This window comes from Nasonia vitripennis, unplaced genomic scaffold, assembly GCF_009193385.2.
Source record: "Nasonia vitripennis strain AsymCx unplaced genomic scaffold, Nvit_psr_1.1 unplaced0244, whole genome shotgun sequence".
In the NCBI taxonomy this organism is placed as follows: domain Eukaryota; kingdom Metazoa; phylum Arthropoda; class Insecta; order Hymenoptera; family Pteromalidae; genus Nasonia; species Nasonia vitripennis.
Genome location: NW_022280023.1, coordinates 143,896 through 159,170, shown reverse-complemented (window position 1 = coordinate 159,170; position 15,275 = coordinate 143,896). Strand labels below are relative to the sequence as shown.

Below are 15,275 nucleotides of genomic sequence, written 5' to 3'. Positions count from 1 at the left end.
ACCGTGAATCATGCGGGACCCTTAGCAACGAGATCAACGACGTCGCGGATGTTATTGTTTACAGTCAGTCTGATCGTGACAGCTGATGAGCTGAGTCGTGTACGATTTGAATAAAGAGAGTTCGAGTTTGAGGTTACGCTTTTATAAACAACGTGTTGTTATTTACGTTAACCCGTACCTGGTCATAACATTATTTTAACTAGTTATTTTCCTCCATAACACACTGATTTGTTTCTTCAGTCTGTAAAAGCTTTTGTAAATTCTGTAGGCCTCCTACTTATAATTTACGACAGAACGATATCAGACAAAGGTAAAGACATTCTTGTATCTAGTGATTAAAAGTGATCAACGATGGGTAAAATAACGAACATTAATTCATTGTCACCATACAATTTGAAAACCAAGTAAGAAAAATAAAACTCGTAAAAATGTTCACGCCCTAACCTAGAAAATGTGTAGAGTTTCATGAGTTTCATTTACAGATCGTTTATCTTGGCTTTACAACATCCCGCCATAACCTTTTATAAAATGAAATGCTCATGACGTGATATTTTATCTCGACGGCTCTCAGGCAGAAGGCCTTATCTCGCCAGCGGCTTCAAGAAGGCCCTATCTCAGCCGCGGCTTCAAGAAGGCCCCATCTTGTCGGCGGCTTAAAGAAGGCTTTATCTCGGAACGAACTAATTTTTTATACTATTCTACAACATTTATATGCCATATGCAATTAATGTTTTACAATTTTATTTTGGTAGTCCTATATGCTTTCAAACAGTGTGTTGGACTACCAAAATAAAATTGTAAAACATTAATTTCATATGGCATATAAATGTCGTAGGAATGTATAAAAAATTAGCTCGCTCCGAGATAGAGCCTTCTCGAAGCCGCGGCTGAAAAAGGGCCTTCTTGAAGCCGCCGCCGAGATGGAGCCTTCTTGAAGCCGCGATTGAGATCGGGCCTTCTTGAATCCGTCGCCGAGATAGAGCCTTTTGCTTAGGAGCCACCGATCTTGTGTTAAATTGAAAAGATATGAATGATACTTAGACGTTTTAACCTTAAACTATTTTTGTGATTAAAGCAACTTTTATACATTACACGTTTCTTCGGTGATAAATTCTATATATTTTGTTTTCTGTTCAGGAAAAAACGATAATAATTTTCGTACAAAATGATCACATAAATCATAACTCAAGCATTTTGTTTTTTTTTTCGCAATTGATTCTATGCATTCATATATTATATATTCATATTAATGTTTTTTTATAGAACCATCTTAGCCAAAGTTGTTTTTAAATAAAAAAAAAGAATTTAGTAATAAATGTTTATTTTACGTCAATTTGATGGACAACACAGGAATTATAAAATATCTAGCCTTTAACAAAGATTGCAACAGATTTTTTAATGTTTTAAAGCTAATAATAATAACGAATTATAAAATGATTTAGCAGCCGACATATCAATGATATGCATTTTAAATATTACGATTATTTTAATACCACATTTTTATTATAATTTAGGTGGATCAAATATATTATTTCAAACGGTTCACAACCAGTTTCACAAATGACAATTATAATACGTTAAATAATTTATACCACATTGTATTGAAGAATGATAGTACCATTAAAAAATGTCATGAAAATATTCAGTTTTGTTTTGAAATACAAAGAAAAATAACACAACTATTTGAATTACCAGACAAGAAGCCAAGTGATATCATCAGTAAGTAAAATTTAATATTTCATTAATTCAATAAGCCAAAACCATGGTAAAACATATATATTTTATTATAAGATATATAATTTTTTACCGATACTTTTGCAAGAATACTGAAAAGTGATAATACAATTATTCAAATTGTTGGAAAACAAAATTCAAACGTTACTTATTTCAAAAAAGAATGTTTGCTAACCGATGATAAAAATACTCTGGTAATTATAAAATAAAACAACACTGGCAGAAATGAACCTAAGAACTGTCCAGTTACTAGCCTGTTCTTAGGTTCATTCTACCAGGGAAAAACAAGAAATAAATTGTAATGTATAAATATATATTCCTGTCAAATTTTCAGATCAATTTTACCTTGTGAGACGAACAAACTGCTACAGAATTAATAGAAGATCAAATTTATGGATTACATAGCGTTAGGATTAGTCAAGGAAATTACGTAAAACATATTAACACTATTGAAGAAACAATAATTGAATTGAATCCACAAAATGATCAAGCTAAACTGTTTTTTTGAGACATCACTTATGTAAATTTCGAAAAGGCTGGAGGGTGATTTTGAACACCCAGTATATTTATTATTTTATATCAATCAATTAAAATTATTATTTTAGCAAGCTAAAATGTAAGAAATCCCATTTCTATATTTATATTTCTCATCGAGCTAATGAGCATCTGTTACTTATATTTAAACTCATAAAAAGTATATATGTTTACTTTTCTTTACAGACTACAGCAAATTCATCAATCACATGATTTATTAAATGATGACACAGAAGATGAAACTCTAATCGAATTATTAGAGACATTTGAACAAAAAGAAGTTCAATCATTATCATCGTCGAATGAAATCATCAGAAAAATCGAAAATATTGACCAGACTGATGATAATGATAATAATGACAAGGATAAATCAGAAGACGAAGATTTTAAATTGCCGATAAAAAGACATAAACAATCATAAATTATTTTAATTATTAAAAAAATTTAATTTATATTCTCTTAACATATTTAATCTGTTATAGATTCACTGGATTTGGAATACAATATTGACCAAACTGATGATGATAATAATAATACAAGGATAATTCAGAAGATGAAGATTTTTAATTGCCGTTACAAAGACATAAACAATCATAAATTATTTGAATTATTAAAATTAAATGTAATTTATATTCTTTTAACATATTTAATCTGTTGTAGATTCACTGTATTTGGAAAACATTATTGGTAAAAAGGATTTAAATTACTAATCGTTCACAAGTTTATCTTTGAAAAAATTCATTTGAAAAAGGATCGATATTGGATATTTCCAGTGTAAAAAATAATTCATAACAATTAAAAACACTTGAATTTGTATCGACATGTCGCAGTTATCAAAAAAAAAATGTATATAGTCAAATAATTCATTAAGTATCAAACATAACAAATTATTGCAAAATATTATTAGAAAATTTTATGAAATTGCTGCTTATATGATATATTTTATCTTCTTTAGATCCACAAAATTTGAAAATTATTCTCTGATATTGGTTAACATTTCCACGAAAAGATTATTCAATACAAACAAAAATAGGAAGAAGCAATTTGAGGAGAAAGCATATAATACAAATTATAATGCAGAATTCAATATAGTATGAAACTTGATTATATACTCTGTTCACCGTTATTTTGAGCCATGGTTTTTTCCGTGGACGTAAAGGTAAATACCGGAGTATAAAGACAAAGAATCCATGGCATACAAGGTGTCTTCTTGTATCTTCACCTGCTTAAACATTGTTTAAAATATCTTAATTAAGCAAAGCAAACTAACTTATTTTTGTAAATAATTAGAGAATTCTGTATTTTTAATAAATACAATTAACAAGTTTAATTTTATAAATCAAATATCAACAACCCTCTCTCTCTCTCTCTCTCTCTCTCTCTCTCTCTCTTTCTCAGTGAGTCTTGATGGTGCATGCTTTAATTTAAATGGTCTCGCGCAAATGGCCTTCTCTTGAATGTAGCTAAGACTAAAGCTATGGTAGTTTGCTCTCACCAGCATCGTATGCGCCTCAACATCGAAGCGATTGCACCTTTAATTGTTGATGGGATTTGATACCATTTTCAGATACGGTTAAAAACCTGGGTGTTGTATTTAGTAATACCCTTACCTGGGATGCACATGTTTCTCAAATCTATGTTAGGGCTCATAATAACATTCTTAACCAACCAGAACGTAATTATCATACAAACAAATTTTAAAAATAAGAATCATATAGAGTGTTGGGAATTGACTCCTTTAGTCTCTATCAAAATTAATTACAACAGTTAAAATTGCTAATGAAAAGTAATTATATTTACATGATAGAGACTAACGGAGTCAATTCTCTGCGCAGCATGTTTCGAAAGTAGAATTTTCTTTTTTTCTTTTTTAACAATTGCCACCTGCCACGAACGGATGATTGAAACAATCTCAATTGCGCAGATTTATAACAATTGTAAATTGCTAAGATAAATTATAGATACAGTTGAGAAACTAGACTACACTTTCCAATAAACAACCGTAAAACGTACAACTTGCGAATCTAATAATACAACATCTAAATTCAGTCAAACTCTGTATTCTAATTGAAATCTTTGTGTATTAAATTGTTAATAATAATTAAACCTCGATTGGTACAAATAAATCCGCAGGACAACGTAGTGTCAAAAGCAACTTGCATGCAACGACAGTAAGTGTTAAGTATAAAGCTTAAACAAATATTTCGCAAATTGGGACTCGACAGACTATTCTCCTATACAGGAGAAGCTACCGATTTTTCGTAGCTGCCGTTGCTTAACTTTTGTAATGTTTAATTTTAATGCATTTAGAATAACTGACTTAATGACTCCTCAGAGAACTCCAAAATTCTGGTATTTGACTTCGAAACAAATTGTAGAAGACTTCTAGGTAAACGCTCTCGCCTGAGCTATTGACAATTGTAATGACCAACCGGTCTCCAAAAATCCCTTTTTATTTGTTTAATGGAATATTGTCTTAGTGAAAATAACTCAGAATTCAAAACTTAAATATCGATTTTACTTTATTAGAACTTATAGAAAAGACTCAAAATGTATCACACTTTAGTAACTCAAAAAAAAACGTCTTAACTCAAAGAGAGTGCACACTAGAATGGAGATTCGGGGGAGGTAACGCTACAGAGAGAGTCGAAGCTTTCTCCCACGCAGGGTACTTACTTCTCCTCTCTTTGTACTTCAGCCTAGCCGCGCTCTCTTTCTTACGCATTAGACCTTATGGGCGTAAACTACGGTCAACAGCTAAACTGCAGCGTCGACTATGCACGCGCGCTTTCAGCCGAGGGAGGAGAAGTTTGTTTTGGTTTAGGGTTACTTCTTGCGCTCGTTAAGCGTCGAAGTTTCTTGATTTTTCTTACTGTCTTTGTATCATTTGATTTAATATTTCTGAATATTTATGCAGAAACTTCGTAATTTAACAGTAAGTAGCAGCGGACAATTCTACGTCAACCAAACGTAGTCGCGGACAGAATACTGTGCGCGCACAAATTCGCATCTGCGCAGACGAGTAACGTGGGACATACTCAAATCTTACAATCCGCAAGGCAGCTGTAGGAGTGCAACAATATTATTAAGGAGTATTAAGGACACTTATATAATATAAAAAATGTAAAAATCTATCAGACGACCGTAATTGTGTGGTAACAAACGTGAAAAATACAAAAGGCGACTGTGTGACTGCAAAGACATGTCTACAGATATGTAAATAGCACTTTATTTACATAGCACAGATGTAGTATTACTAATCATTAAGTTAGTAAACATTATTTGATACACTTCATGCCTAAGATTGATTAAAATAGAAAATGTTAGTAATGTTATAACTAAGCACCAATGTCGCGCGATTTGAACGTGGTGAATATAGCAACCCTTCGGATCTTGACAACGAGATCAACAACATCGAAGATGTTATTGTTTTTGTTAGTCGACTTATGACAGCTGATGTGATTAGACGCGTTCAATTAACCTAATTTGATATTTACAAATAAAGTATACTGCGTATTTAAACTACCATTAATTGCATCATTGATTAATTACAATGTGAAACGTTAATGGTAACCAAGCAAATACAAGACAAAACAAGGTAAAACTCATTTCGATAAAATTCAAGTAACTTTTAAGAAAATGTCTATATGTATATGTGACATGGTTTAGTTGTTCAAAAAAAAGGAATGCACCATTTTGGCGTTTGAGGAAACGTTACATCAGAGGTAGTACCTATACAAATTAGTTTAATATTGTATTCCGAAATTCACGTTGTTTTCACTTTGGAATTAATTGAAATTCTTCTAAAAATGTAATTTTTTCGAAATTACAGAATATATATACAACCTGGACAATTCTCAACTTTCAAATCAAACATCATTCCATCTGAACCAGTGACACCCAAAAATAAAAAGTCAACATTCTCCCTACAAACAAGATAAGTTATAATAATTGATATATCTGTTTTCTTATCAATTTCACTCTCTCTCTCTCTCTCTCTCTCTCTCTCTCTCTCTCTCTCTCTATCTCTATCTCTCTGCGTCGCTCTACGGTTCATAATGGTGGGAGATGCTCCCACACTCGCCTGTGCTGCCTGTGCAGGGGAATACGCCGTCGTCACGCCCAAGATCACGCAGACGAGGGCGAAATCGGCGGCAGCGACAGCAGCAACGGCAAACACATCTGCCAACAAGGGCACGCCTGTAACAGGTGTGCCCAAGAAGAATAAGTCTGCGCCCTCATCTCTTGCCGGCTCCAGAACCCAGTCGCCTGCGAGAACACAGGCGACGTCCATCGAGGAGTCCCTCAAGGACATCTTCACGGCACTGGACGACATCAGGAGGGTCCAAAATGAGGCCCTTCAGGCACAAAACACCGTGTCTGAAAGGGTCTCACGAATCGGGAAGAGATTTGGCTCCCCAGAAAAACGCCTCAAAGCCCTTGACGACTTGCCTGCGCTCAAGACTTGGCTAAGCAATGTCGAGTCCTCCATCTCTGAGCTGCAGGCACAATACCAAGAGCTGTCGTCAAGGTGCTCCGGCCTCGGAAGAGATCAACAACCTCCGCAGCGAGCTGGCTGAGATCAAGAGGAGGCAGGAGCGCTCTGCGGGCAATGTGGTGGTGATCACCGGCCTGGCCTATACCCAGGAGACGTCAGTGCAACTCCTGGCTTTCTCCGTCCTGGCTGCACTGGATCCCACGGTCCTGAAGCGGGACGTGGCAGCCGTCAGGATCATGGGGAGACTTGACGCAACCAACATCAATGCGCAAGGTGACAGCAGACTCCCACCTCTAGCTGTCACTATCTCTTCCAGTGCGCTGGCCCGCTCCATCATAGTGGCCAAAGCCAGGAAACGCAAGCTTCGCACTAGTGAATTGGATGATGCACTACTGGAGGAAGCGAGAGCTCTCTGTCCAGACCACCAGGGACTCATCAACATAAATGAGCTGCTTCCTCCAGACATCCACAAGCTGCGAGTCAAGGCCAGGCTGGAGGCAAAGAAGAGAAGGGCATGCCGCTCTTTCGTGAGGGACGGCAGGATCTTCATCCGTTCTGGCGAGGACAACGAATGGGCCACCATCATCACTACAGATGCTGATCTTGAAGCTCTTTTAGCCCGCACGCCGCCAACAGCCAACACGGACACCACACACTAAAACACATACACATCATCCCACCAAAACCACCATCTAAAACATTAAACTCATCCACATCTACTTCTAAAGTGTCTCTGTCTGGGGGCCTAAGGGTCTGTCATTTTAATGCGAATTCCCTTACGGGTCACATTGAGATGATCAGGTTCTTCTTGTCCACTCGTTCCCCCTTCCACGTAATAGCTGTAACTGAGACCTGGCTAAGCGACAAGATATCGTCCATCCCTTCACTGGACGACTACACTCTGTACAGACGGGACAAAAACAGGAACGGTGGAGGTATGGCCCTCTACATTCATCACTCATTGACAGCTAGTATTATTTCGTCATCTGACGGTGAATGGTCGGGCAAACTAGGTAAGCCGGAGTATCTTTTCTGTGAAATCACAGCTAAGGGAATAATGCCCATCTTCGTGGGGGTTATGTATGGCCCTCCTCATTCTCCCTTTATCCAGGGATCTAATTTCATTGAACAACTAACAACACATATGCACAATTACTCCACGAAGGTCATCATGGGAGACTTTAATGCAGACCAGCTTTCCTCATCTGAAGACGCCAACTTCATCAAGGCTTTCATCGACGAAAACTCCCTTATTTCTGTGCCATATGGTGCAACCCATCACAGACAGGACTCTGACACCTGGCTCGACCTATGCTTAATCGATGAGCAGGATCGCCTGCTCTCATATTGGAAGAGAGACACTCCTTTCATCAACGGACATGACCTTATCACAGCCACACTCGACGTACAGATTCCACGCCACGTACCTGCTACATACACCTACAGAAACTACAAAGGAATTTGTGCTGAGAAGCTAAGGGAATTCCTTAGCGCATGTGACTGGTCATCTTTCACCACGCCATCACTTGACGAATGCATTACCATCCTTAATGACAACATCACGAAAGCCATAAATCATCTCGCCCCATTAAAGACTGTGACACTTGGACGTAAGCGTCACCCGTGGTTCACCGCGGCTCTTCGTGACTTTTTAACTGAAAGGAATAGACTCTACAGGCGATTTCGCAGAAGTCGACTACCTTGGGATCTATACTTTTATGGAATCGCAAGGGACGACGCTCATAGACAGGTCGAGGAGGATAGGCTGAATTACTATTATTCACGCTTGTCTACTCTGACCGACGTTGCAGAGATATGGAGAGAGCTTGAAAATCTTGGTATTACTACCTCTAAATCTTCTCCACCTGCTCGGTTCTCTCCAGATGCTCTCAACAAACACTTTAGTTCCATCTCAAATGATCCTCAAGCTCCATCTGTTGAGGAGTATCTGCGAATCCTTGAGAGTCTAGACCTCTCTGAACATTTCATCTTCAGGGCTATCACAGAGTCGGACGTGTTGGCTGCAGTATCACACTTCAATACCCAGGCCAGGGGAAGCGATGGCATCCCACAGGTTGTAATCTCCAAAGCATTGCCAATACTCGCTCCTTTACTTTGTCAAATTTTCAACCTGTCTTTGAACGAGGCACGCTTTCCTTCCGCCTGGAAGTCATCGCTCGTAAAAGCATTAAACAAGATCAACTCTCCAACAGCTGTAACAGACTACCGTCCGATCTCTCTACTTTGTTTCCTATCTAAGGCGCTGGAGTGGCTGGTGCACAATCAAATCTCTGAATACCTTGAAACAAGACTTTATCTTGACAACTTCCAAACTGGTTTTCGCACTGGCCACAGCACGCAGTCCGGCTTAATTAAGCTAACTGATAATATCAGGCTTGGGATAGACAGGAAGAAGGTCACTCTTCTACTTCTATTTGATTTTAGCAAGGCGTTTGATACGGTGTGTCACGTCAGGCTACTCGGAAAGCTATCCTCTTTCGGCTTCTCCAAGTAGGTTATCCGCTGGCTTGCATCTTACCTCTCTGGAAGAGAACAGGCCGTCATTGGTGACAGCAATGAGATCTCTACCTTTCTACCACTAAACACCGGTGTCCCACAGGGGTCAGTTTAGGCCCCTTGTTGTTCTTGTTGTACATCAATGATATTGGTTTTTGCCTAGATTCAGATGTGTCCCATCTAATCTACGCGGATAACCTGCAGATCTACAGCCAATGCTACCTCGAGGAGCTTGACTCCTGTTCTGTCAGGATGAGCGCTAACGCCCAGAGGATAACGGGCTGGGCTGTGCTGAATAGACTTAAACTAAATGTAACTAAAACTAAGGCTATCGTCCTGGGTTCCCCCTACTATATAAACGCTCTACCTTCTACTGCTAACACCTATATAAATATAGGGGGAGCCCAGGTCAACTTTGAATCATCGGTGCGCAACCTGGGGCTGGTGCTTGACTCCAAACTTACGTGGAAAGAGCACGTTACACAAATTTGTAAATGTGCTCACTCTTTAATGTACCGTCTCTATTTTTTTCGGAAAAGCACTAGCCTTAGATTGCGCCAACATTTAGTACAAGCACTCCTGTTTCCCCTCATTGACTATTGCTCACTTGCTTACTGCGACCTGACTCAGGAACATGACTTAAAACTGCAGAGGCTTGTCAATACGGGGATCCGTTATATCTACGGTGTGAGGAGGGACGAGCACATCTCCCCTTACAGGCGTGAGCTGCAATGGCTTAACACTGCCGGACGTAGGAAATACTTCATGGCCTGTTTTCTAAGAAAAATGTTCAACACCTCAATACCTACTTATCTATTAGCCTATTTTGATTTCCACGTCGCGCTCAGGCCTGTGAGGGGTGAGGTGACTCCACTGGACATCCCGTCCTTCACGACGGAGACGCTGAAGAATTAATTTTTCATCAGCGCCTCCTACCTCTGGAATAGCCTTCCATCTCATCTTCACAACACACTATCCATATCACACTTTAAACAAGCAGCTAAAAATTACTTCTTCAATCTGGAAAACACATAAACATCACACAAACATACACACATTCTCATTCATCTCATTTCACTTCATTCCATTTCACACTCTTCACACGCACTAGCACCCTTACACAAAATTTTTATTCTTTTTATAATATACTATAATTGTATATGTACAACAATAAAAAACAATTAAATCTAAAATCTCGCGCTCTCTCTCTCTCTCACTCTCATAAATAAAATTTAGATAAATCAAAAAAATTGGAAAATAAATTTGAACGGTTGTGTACATGAAGAAACTCTTATTGGTATGACACTAAGGATTCATTAAATTTACCTTCGTTTATCTTAAGATCCGTATATAGGACAATTACAACTAGTTATAATTAATTTATCTTCTAGAAATAGTGTCATATTTTTTGCATATAAACATATTTTTGCATTCAAATATTTAATCAACAAATATTATATATTTTGCTGTACTCAAAAACATTGAGTTGTAACCATCTGACCCGTTGAAACTGAACTCCTTCTCGCTGAAGTGAAAAGAATTTAAATTAAAATAAATTTAGTAATTTAAATAAATTTATCAAAATGCCAAAATTAAGAAAACAAACCACAGAATCTAAAATCCGTAAGCAAAAAAAAACGTAAAACAAATATAAAAACTAGCATTGTGAAAACGTAAAAAAGTATAGTCAAGCTTCGTAATAAACTAACTAAGTACATAAAGAAAAAACGTCTAAATGATTCTTACCGAAAAAATGAAAACTTGAAGAATCTCGAAAAAATAAAATTTCTACGTAAAGATGAAATTTATAAAGCTAGAGAAAACAAATGTAATATAAAACAAAATAAAAAAATGAGATCGAAAGACACTTTCAAAAATAACGAAAACCAACTTAATATTGAAAGAAAAAAAAGTTAAGATCAGACGAAGGTTACAAAAATCTCGAAAATCAACTTAACATTGAGAGGAACAAAGAATTACGATCAAACGAGGTTTACAGAAATCTTGAATATCAATTGAATCTGGAAAGAAAAAAAAGGTTGAGATCGGACGAGGTTTATAGAAATCCCGAAAACCAAATGAACATTCAGAGGAACAAACAGTTAAGATCGAACGAGGTTTACAGAAATCTCGAAAATCAACTGAACATTGAGAGAAACAATGAATTAAGATCGGACGAGGTTTATAGAAATTTCGAAAACCAAATGAACATTGAGAGGAACAATAAATTAAGATCGGACGAGGTTTATAGAAATCTCGAAAACCAACTGAATATTGAGAGAAATAAATTACTTAGATTAGACTCTAATTATTCTAAACATGAAAATTTAGTGAATAATCGATATAAATCAATAAGACGTACAGAGATATTATATAAAGAAAATTAACAATTACAAAATATAAAGAGATTGAAAATTTCACGACAGAATGATAAATTTGTACTATTTAATCGAATCAAAGATGTAGGAAGGAAACAGAAATTAAGATTAGATGAATTATTCAGATATCGAGAAAATTTTGCAACCAAAATTAACAGTGAACTAAAAAATAATACAAATATCGCTACTAATAAACTTATTTCGTTATTACTAAGCAATAGAAAGAAAGGACCTGATATCCCATGTACTTGTTGTGACAATATCTTTTTCTCGCGATCTGTAGTACGTAACAATAAAACAAACACTGTAATCGTTCGTCATAATCTTTCGCTATTAAATATTAAAATAGGGAATTCAATATAATCAAACTCACGCGGCAGCAGAAAATAATCACATTAAAATATTTATAAGACAATAATATCAAACCGCTTTCAAGGTTTCGTACGTGCAACTTACAATGAAAATTGCATAGTTAAACGATTAAAATCAAACATGAAAGTATCAAAATATTATTATGGGTAATTAAGTAATAAATTCATTGGAAGTTGCATGCGCGATAAGAACGTTAGTGGCAAAAACAATCCACACAGTAACTCACTTATAGACATTAATGTTTACCTACATTTATAATTGCATATTATACCATTTCCCTTTTTCAAAATTACTGTGTGAATTCATAAAATATTCATATTAAAACTTGAGTTAAATATATCAAAAAATACATGATTCGATAGTAGAAACGACAAAGTTAAAATATCCCATTAAAGCCCATGCTAAGACTGGTCGAGATAGCGACAAACAAACTGTGCCATCCTTTGCATAAGTGAAAAATAAAATATACGTATTTTTTCTTATGTCATTTGCAATTGTTTATAACAAATTATTTAAACAAATTACAAAAAAATTCATAATTTTCAAAATCTGAATGCGGGAATCGATTCTGGAAGTAAAATCGAGACGAAAACCTATATAACACTTTTTTGTCAGAGTTCAATTTGTTATCTTTATGTAGAAATAAACTATTGACAAATAAGTGTTTTCATTCTCTTGCATGGTATGTGGAATCATATCAGTATTTTTTACTGATAAATTTTGAGATCTTATACTGTAATTGGATAAGTTTATTTCATTTCGCAAATCCTTCCGTGTTAGAGATCACGTTTGAGTGGCGGGCTAACGGTTGAAAACATTCATACATTGGATCTATTCTTTGAAATAATAATTTCGGAAAACTTTTAGATTTTATTTTGTTCTACATTGGTAACGTCACTGATAATGCCGAGACGGAGAATTAGAGATCTACCAGATTTAGTTGAAGGCCAATTAGTTATTGTAATGTAGGAAGAAACATTCGGCCTCCTGAGAGTGTTTCAAAAAATCGTATAGAATGAAGCTAATTATTGTATTTATCCATCAATATTCACATGAATTATTGTAAATATGTTCGGTGGGATTGAATTATTGTTCATTGCCGTGTCCTACTTTATGACTTTTGCAAACAGGTATAGAACATTTCTCACAATACCATTCCGTTCTTGTCCGACATGTTGAAATTCCACATGTCCTAAGACTTCCATGTTTCATTACGTGTTCTTGGGATGAAGGTTCACTCTGTTTCTGTCGTTTGGGGGGACGTTTGGAAGATAACTTGTCAATATAATATTCACAAACATCTTGAACAATATCTTTGGAACCTTTTTTTTTCGTCTGGATGTAACTTATTGTAAATCACTGTAGCGTTTGCTAAGGTGCTAAGGATGCTTGGATGAATCGTAATACAAGTCACCATGTCCATTTCTTACTTCGAATTGTAGGCATCAAAGCATTACAGTGTTGATCATGTAGATCGACGCCACCCATGTGTTGATTATACATAGAGAAACAATGAGGAAAAAGAATAGATTTTTTCGATGATTCCTGCCATCTCTGCATTTCAACTTTTGGTTCATTCCCATATTTCGAAGAGAGAATCGATACTGGCTTTGAGTCCATAACTGTAATATAATTCAATTTTGAATTCACTTCATGCATTGAAATAGTGTATCCTCTTTCAGCTTTTTTTGGCATTTCGACTTTCACTTTCACACGATTATGCCGAACAGTTCCTGTCGCCGATAAACCATTTTTTTTCAAATGTATCATAAGATCTGGGTTCGTGAAAAAGTTGTCAAAATAAATATGATATTTTTTCAGTTCTTCTCTTTGTGTTTTTTCTAATAAAGTCGAAAGTAACTTTATCACCACTCTAGACCCTAAACCAACGGCAACTAAAGGATTTCGTTCATCGATTCCTGATTTACCAGTGTAAATATCAAGATCATATATATACCCATCAGAAGAACAGAGTGCCCATTCTTTTATTCCAAATCTGATGGGTTTATTCCTTATACATTGCTTGATACCAAACCTACCAAAGTATTTTACCATTATCTCATCTATTGATAAATTATAGTCAAAGAAACCAAATTGCATACAATTCTCACGAAACATATCATACAGAGTTCTAACCTTCCAGACTTTATCATTTTGATCAGTGTCTTGAAGTTTATAGAATCGTATGTTCTTTTTTATGGCAACGAAATTATTTCTAGACATAAGTTCCGCAATTACTGGACACTGAAGGATTCGCTTTTTTGACCAGCAATCACGAATACTTTTTCTAGAATTGAAGATAGTAATCATTATGATTGTAATGAATTTTTCTAGATCATCCATACATAAATCAAAATGATTTTCAGAAGTGGCTTCAAGGATATGGTTTTTCATTGAAAAGAAAACCTCAAACAACTCCAAAGCATTTTTGGATTGCAATGATGAAATAGGTGAAATATTGAAGTTGCTCTCGACATGAGGGGAAATATCATTCAAAGCATCATTTTTCCAACTGTACTTATGATTCGGTTCCAACAATTTTTGAGTACTTGTGTATGTACTTTTAACATGTTTGTAAGAACCTGATGGTAATTCATTTGATAACGTATCTTCATTTGGATCACCGTCCGAATCTCCATCTGAACTTTCATATTCATTAGGAATGAATGCTACATCAATATGTTGACCTTCATCACTATCAGAATCTTCAACTAAATCTGGTAGATCTCTAATTCTCCGTCTCGGCATTATCAGTGACGTTACCAATGTAGAACAAAATAAAATCTAAAAGTTTTCCGAAATTATTATTTCAAAGAATAGATCCAATGTATGAATGTTTTCAACCGTTAGCCCGCCACTCAAACGTGATCTCTAACACGGAAGGATTTGCGAAATGAAATAAACTTATCCAATTACAGTATAAGATCTCAAAATTTATCAGTAAAAAATACTGATATGATTCCACATACCATGCAAGAGAATGAAAACACTTATTTGTCAATAGTTTATTTCTACATAAAGATAACAAATTGAACTCTGACAAAAAAGTGTTATATAGGTTTTCGTCTCGATTTTACTTCCAGAATCGATTCCCGCATTCAGATTTTGAAAATTATGAATTTTTTTGTAATTTGTTTAAATAATTTGTTATAAACAATTGCAAATGACATAAGAAAAAATACGTATATTTTATTTTTCACGTATGCAAAGGATGGCACAGTTTGTTTTTTGCTATTCCAGAT

At 35.6% G+C, this 15,275-nt stretch overlaps 1 protein-coding gene and 1 long non-coding RNA gene across 2 annotated transcripts; one reads left to right on the top strand and one right to left on the bottom strand.

Moving 5' to 3' along the window:
- Positions 1–1,804: 1,804 nt before the first annotated feature.
- On the top strand, positions 1,805–3,598 carry LOC116738704. The gene is made up of 2 exons (XR_004345329.1): positions 1,805–1,928; positions 2,069–3,598. It is a non-coding gene; the product is annotated as an uncharacterized LOC116738704 (long non-coding RNA).
- A 9,382-nt stretch (positions 3,599–12,980) lies between these two features.
- Positions 12,981–14,781, bottom strand: LOC116418341 (piggyBac transposable element-derived protein 3-like). Its single transcript, XM_031933425.2, has one exon. It carries the CDS (start codon positions 14,779–14,781, stop codon positions 13,444–13,446), a length of 1,338 nt encoding a protein of 445 aa, XP_031789285.2. The 3' UTR covers positions 12,981–13,443.
- Between the last annotated feature and the right edge of the window lie 494 nt (positions 14,782–15,275).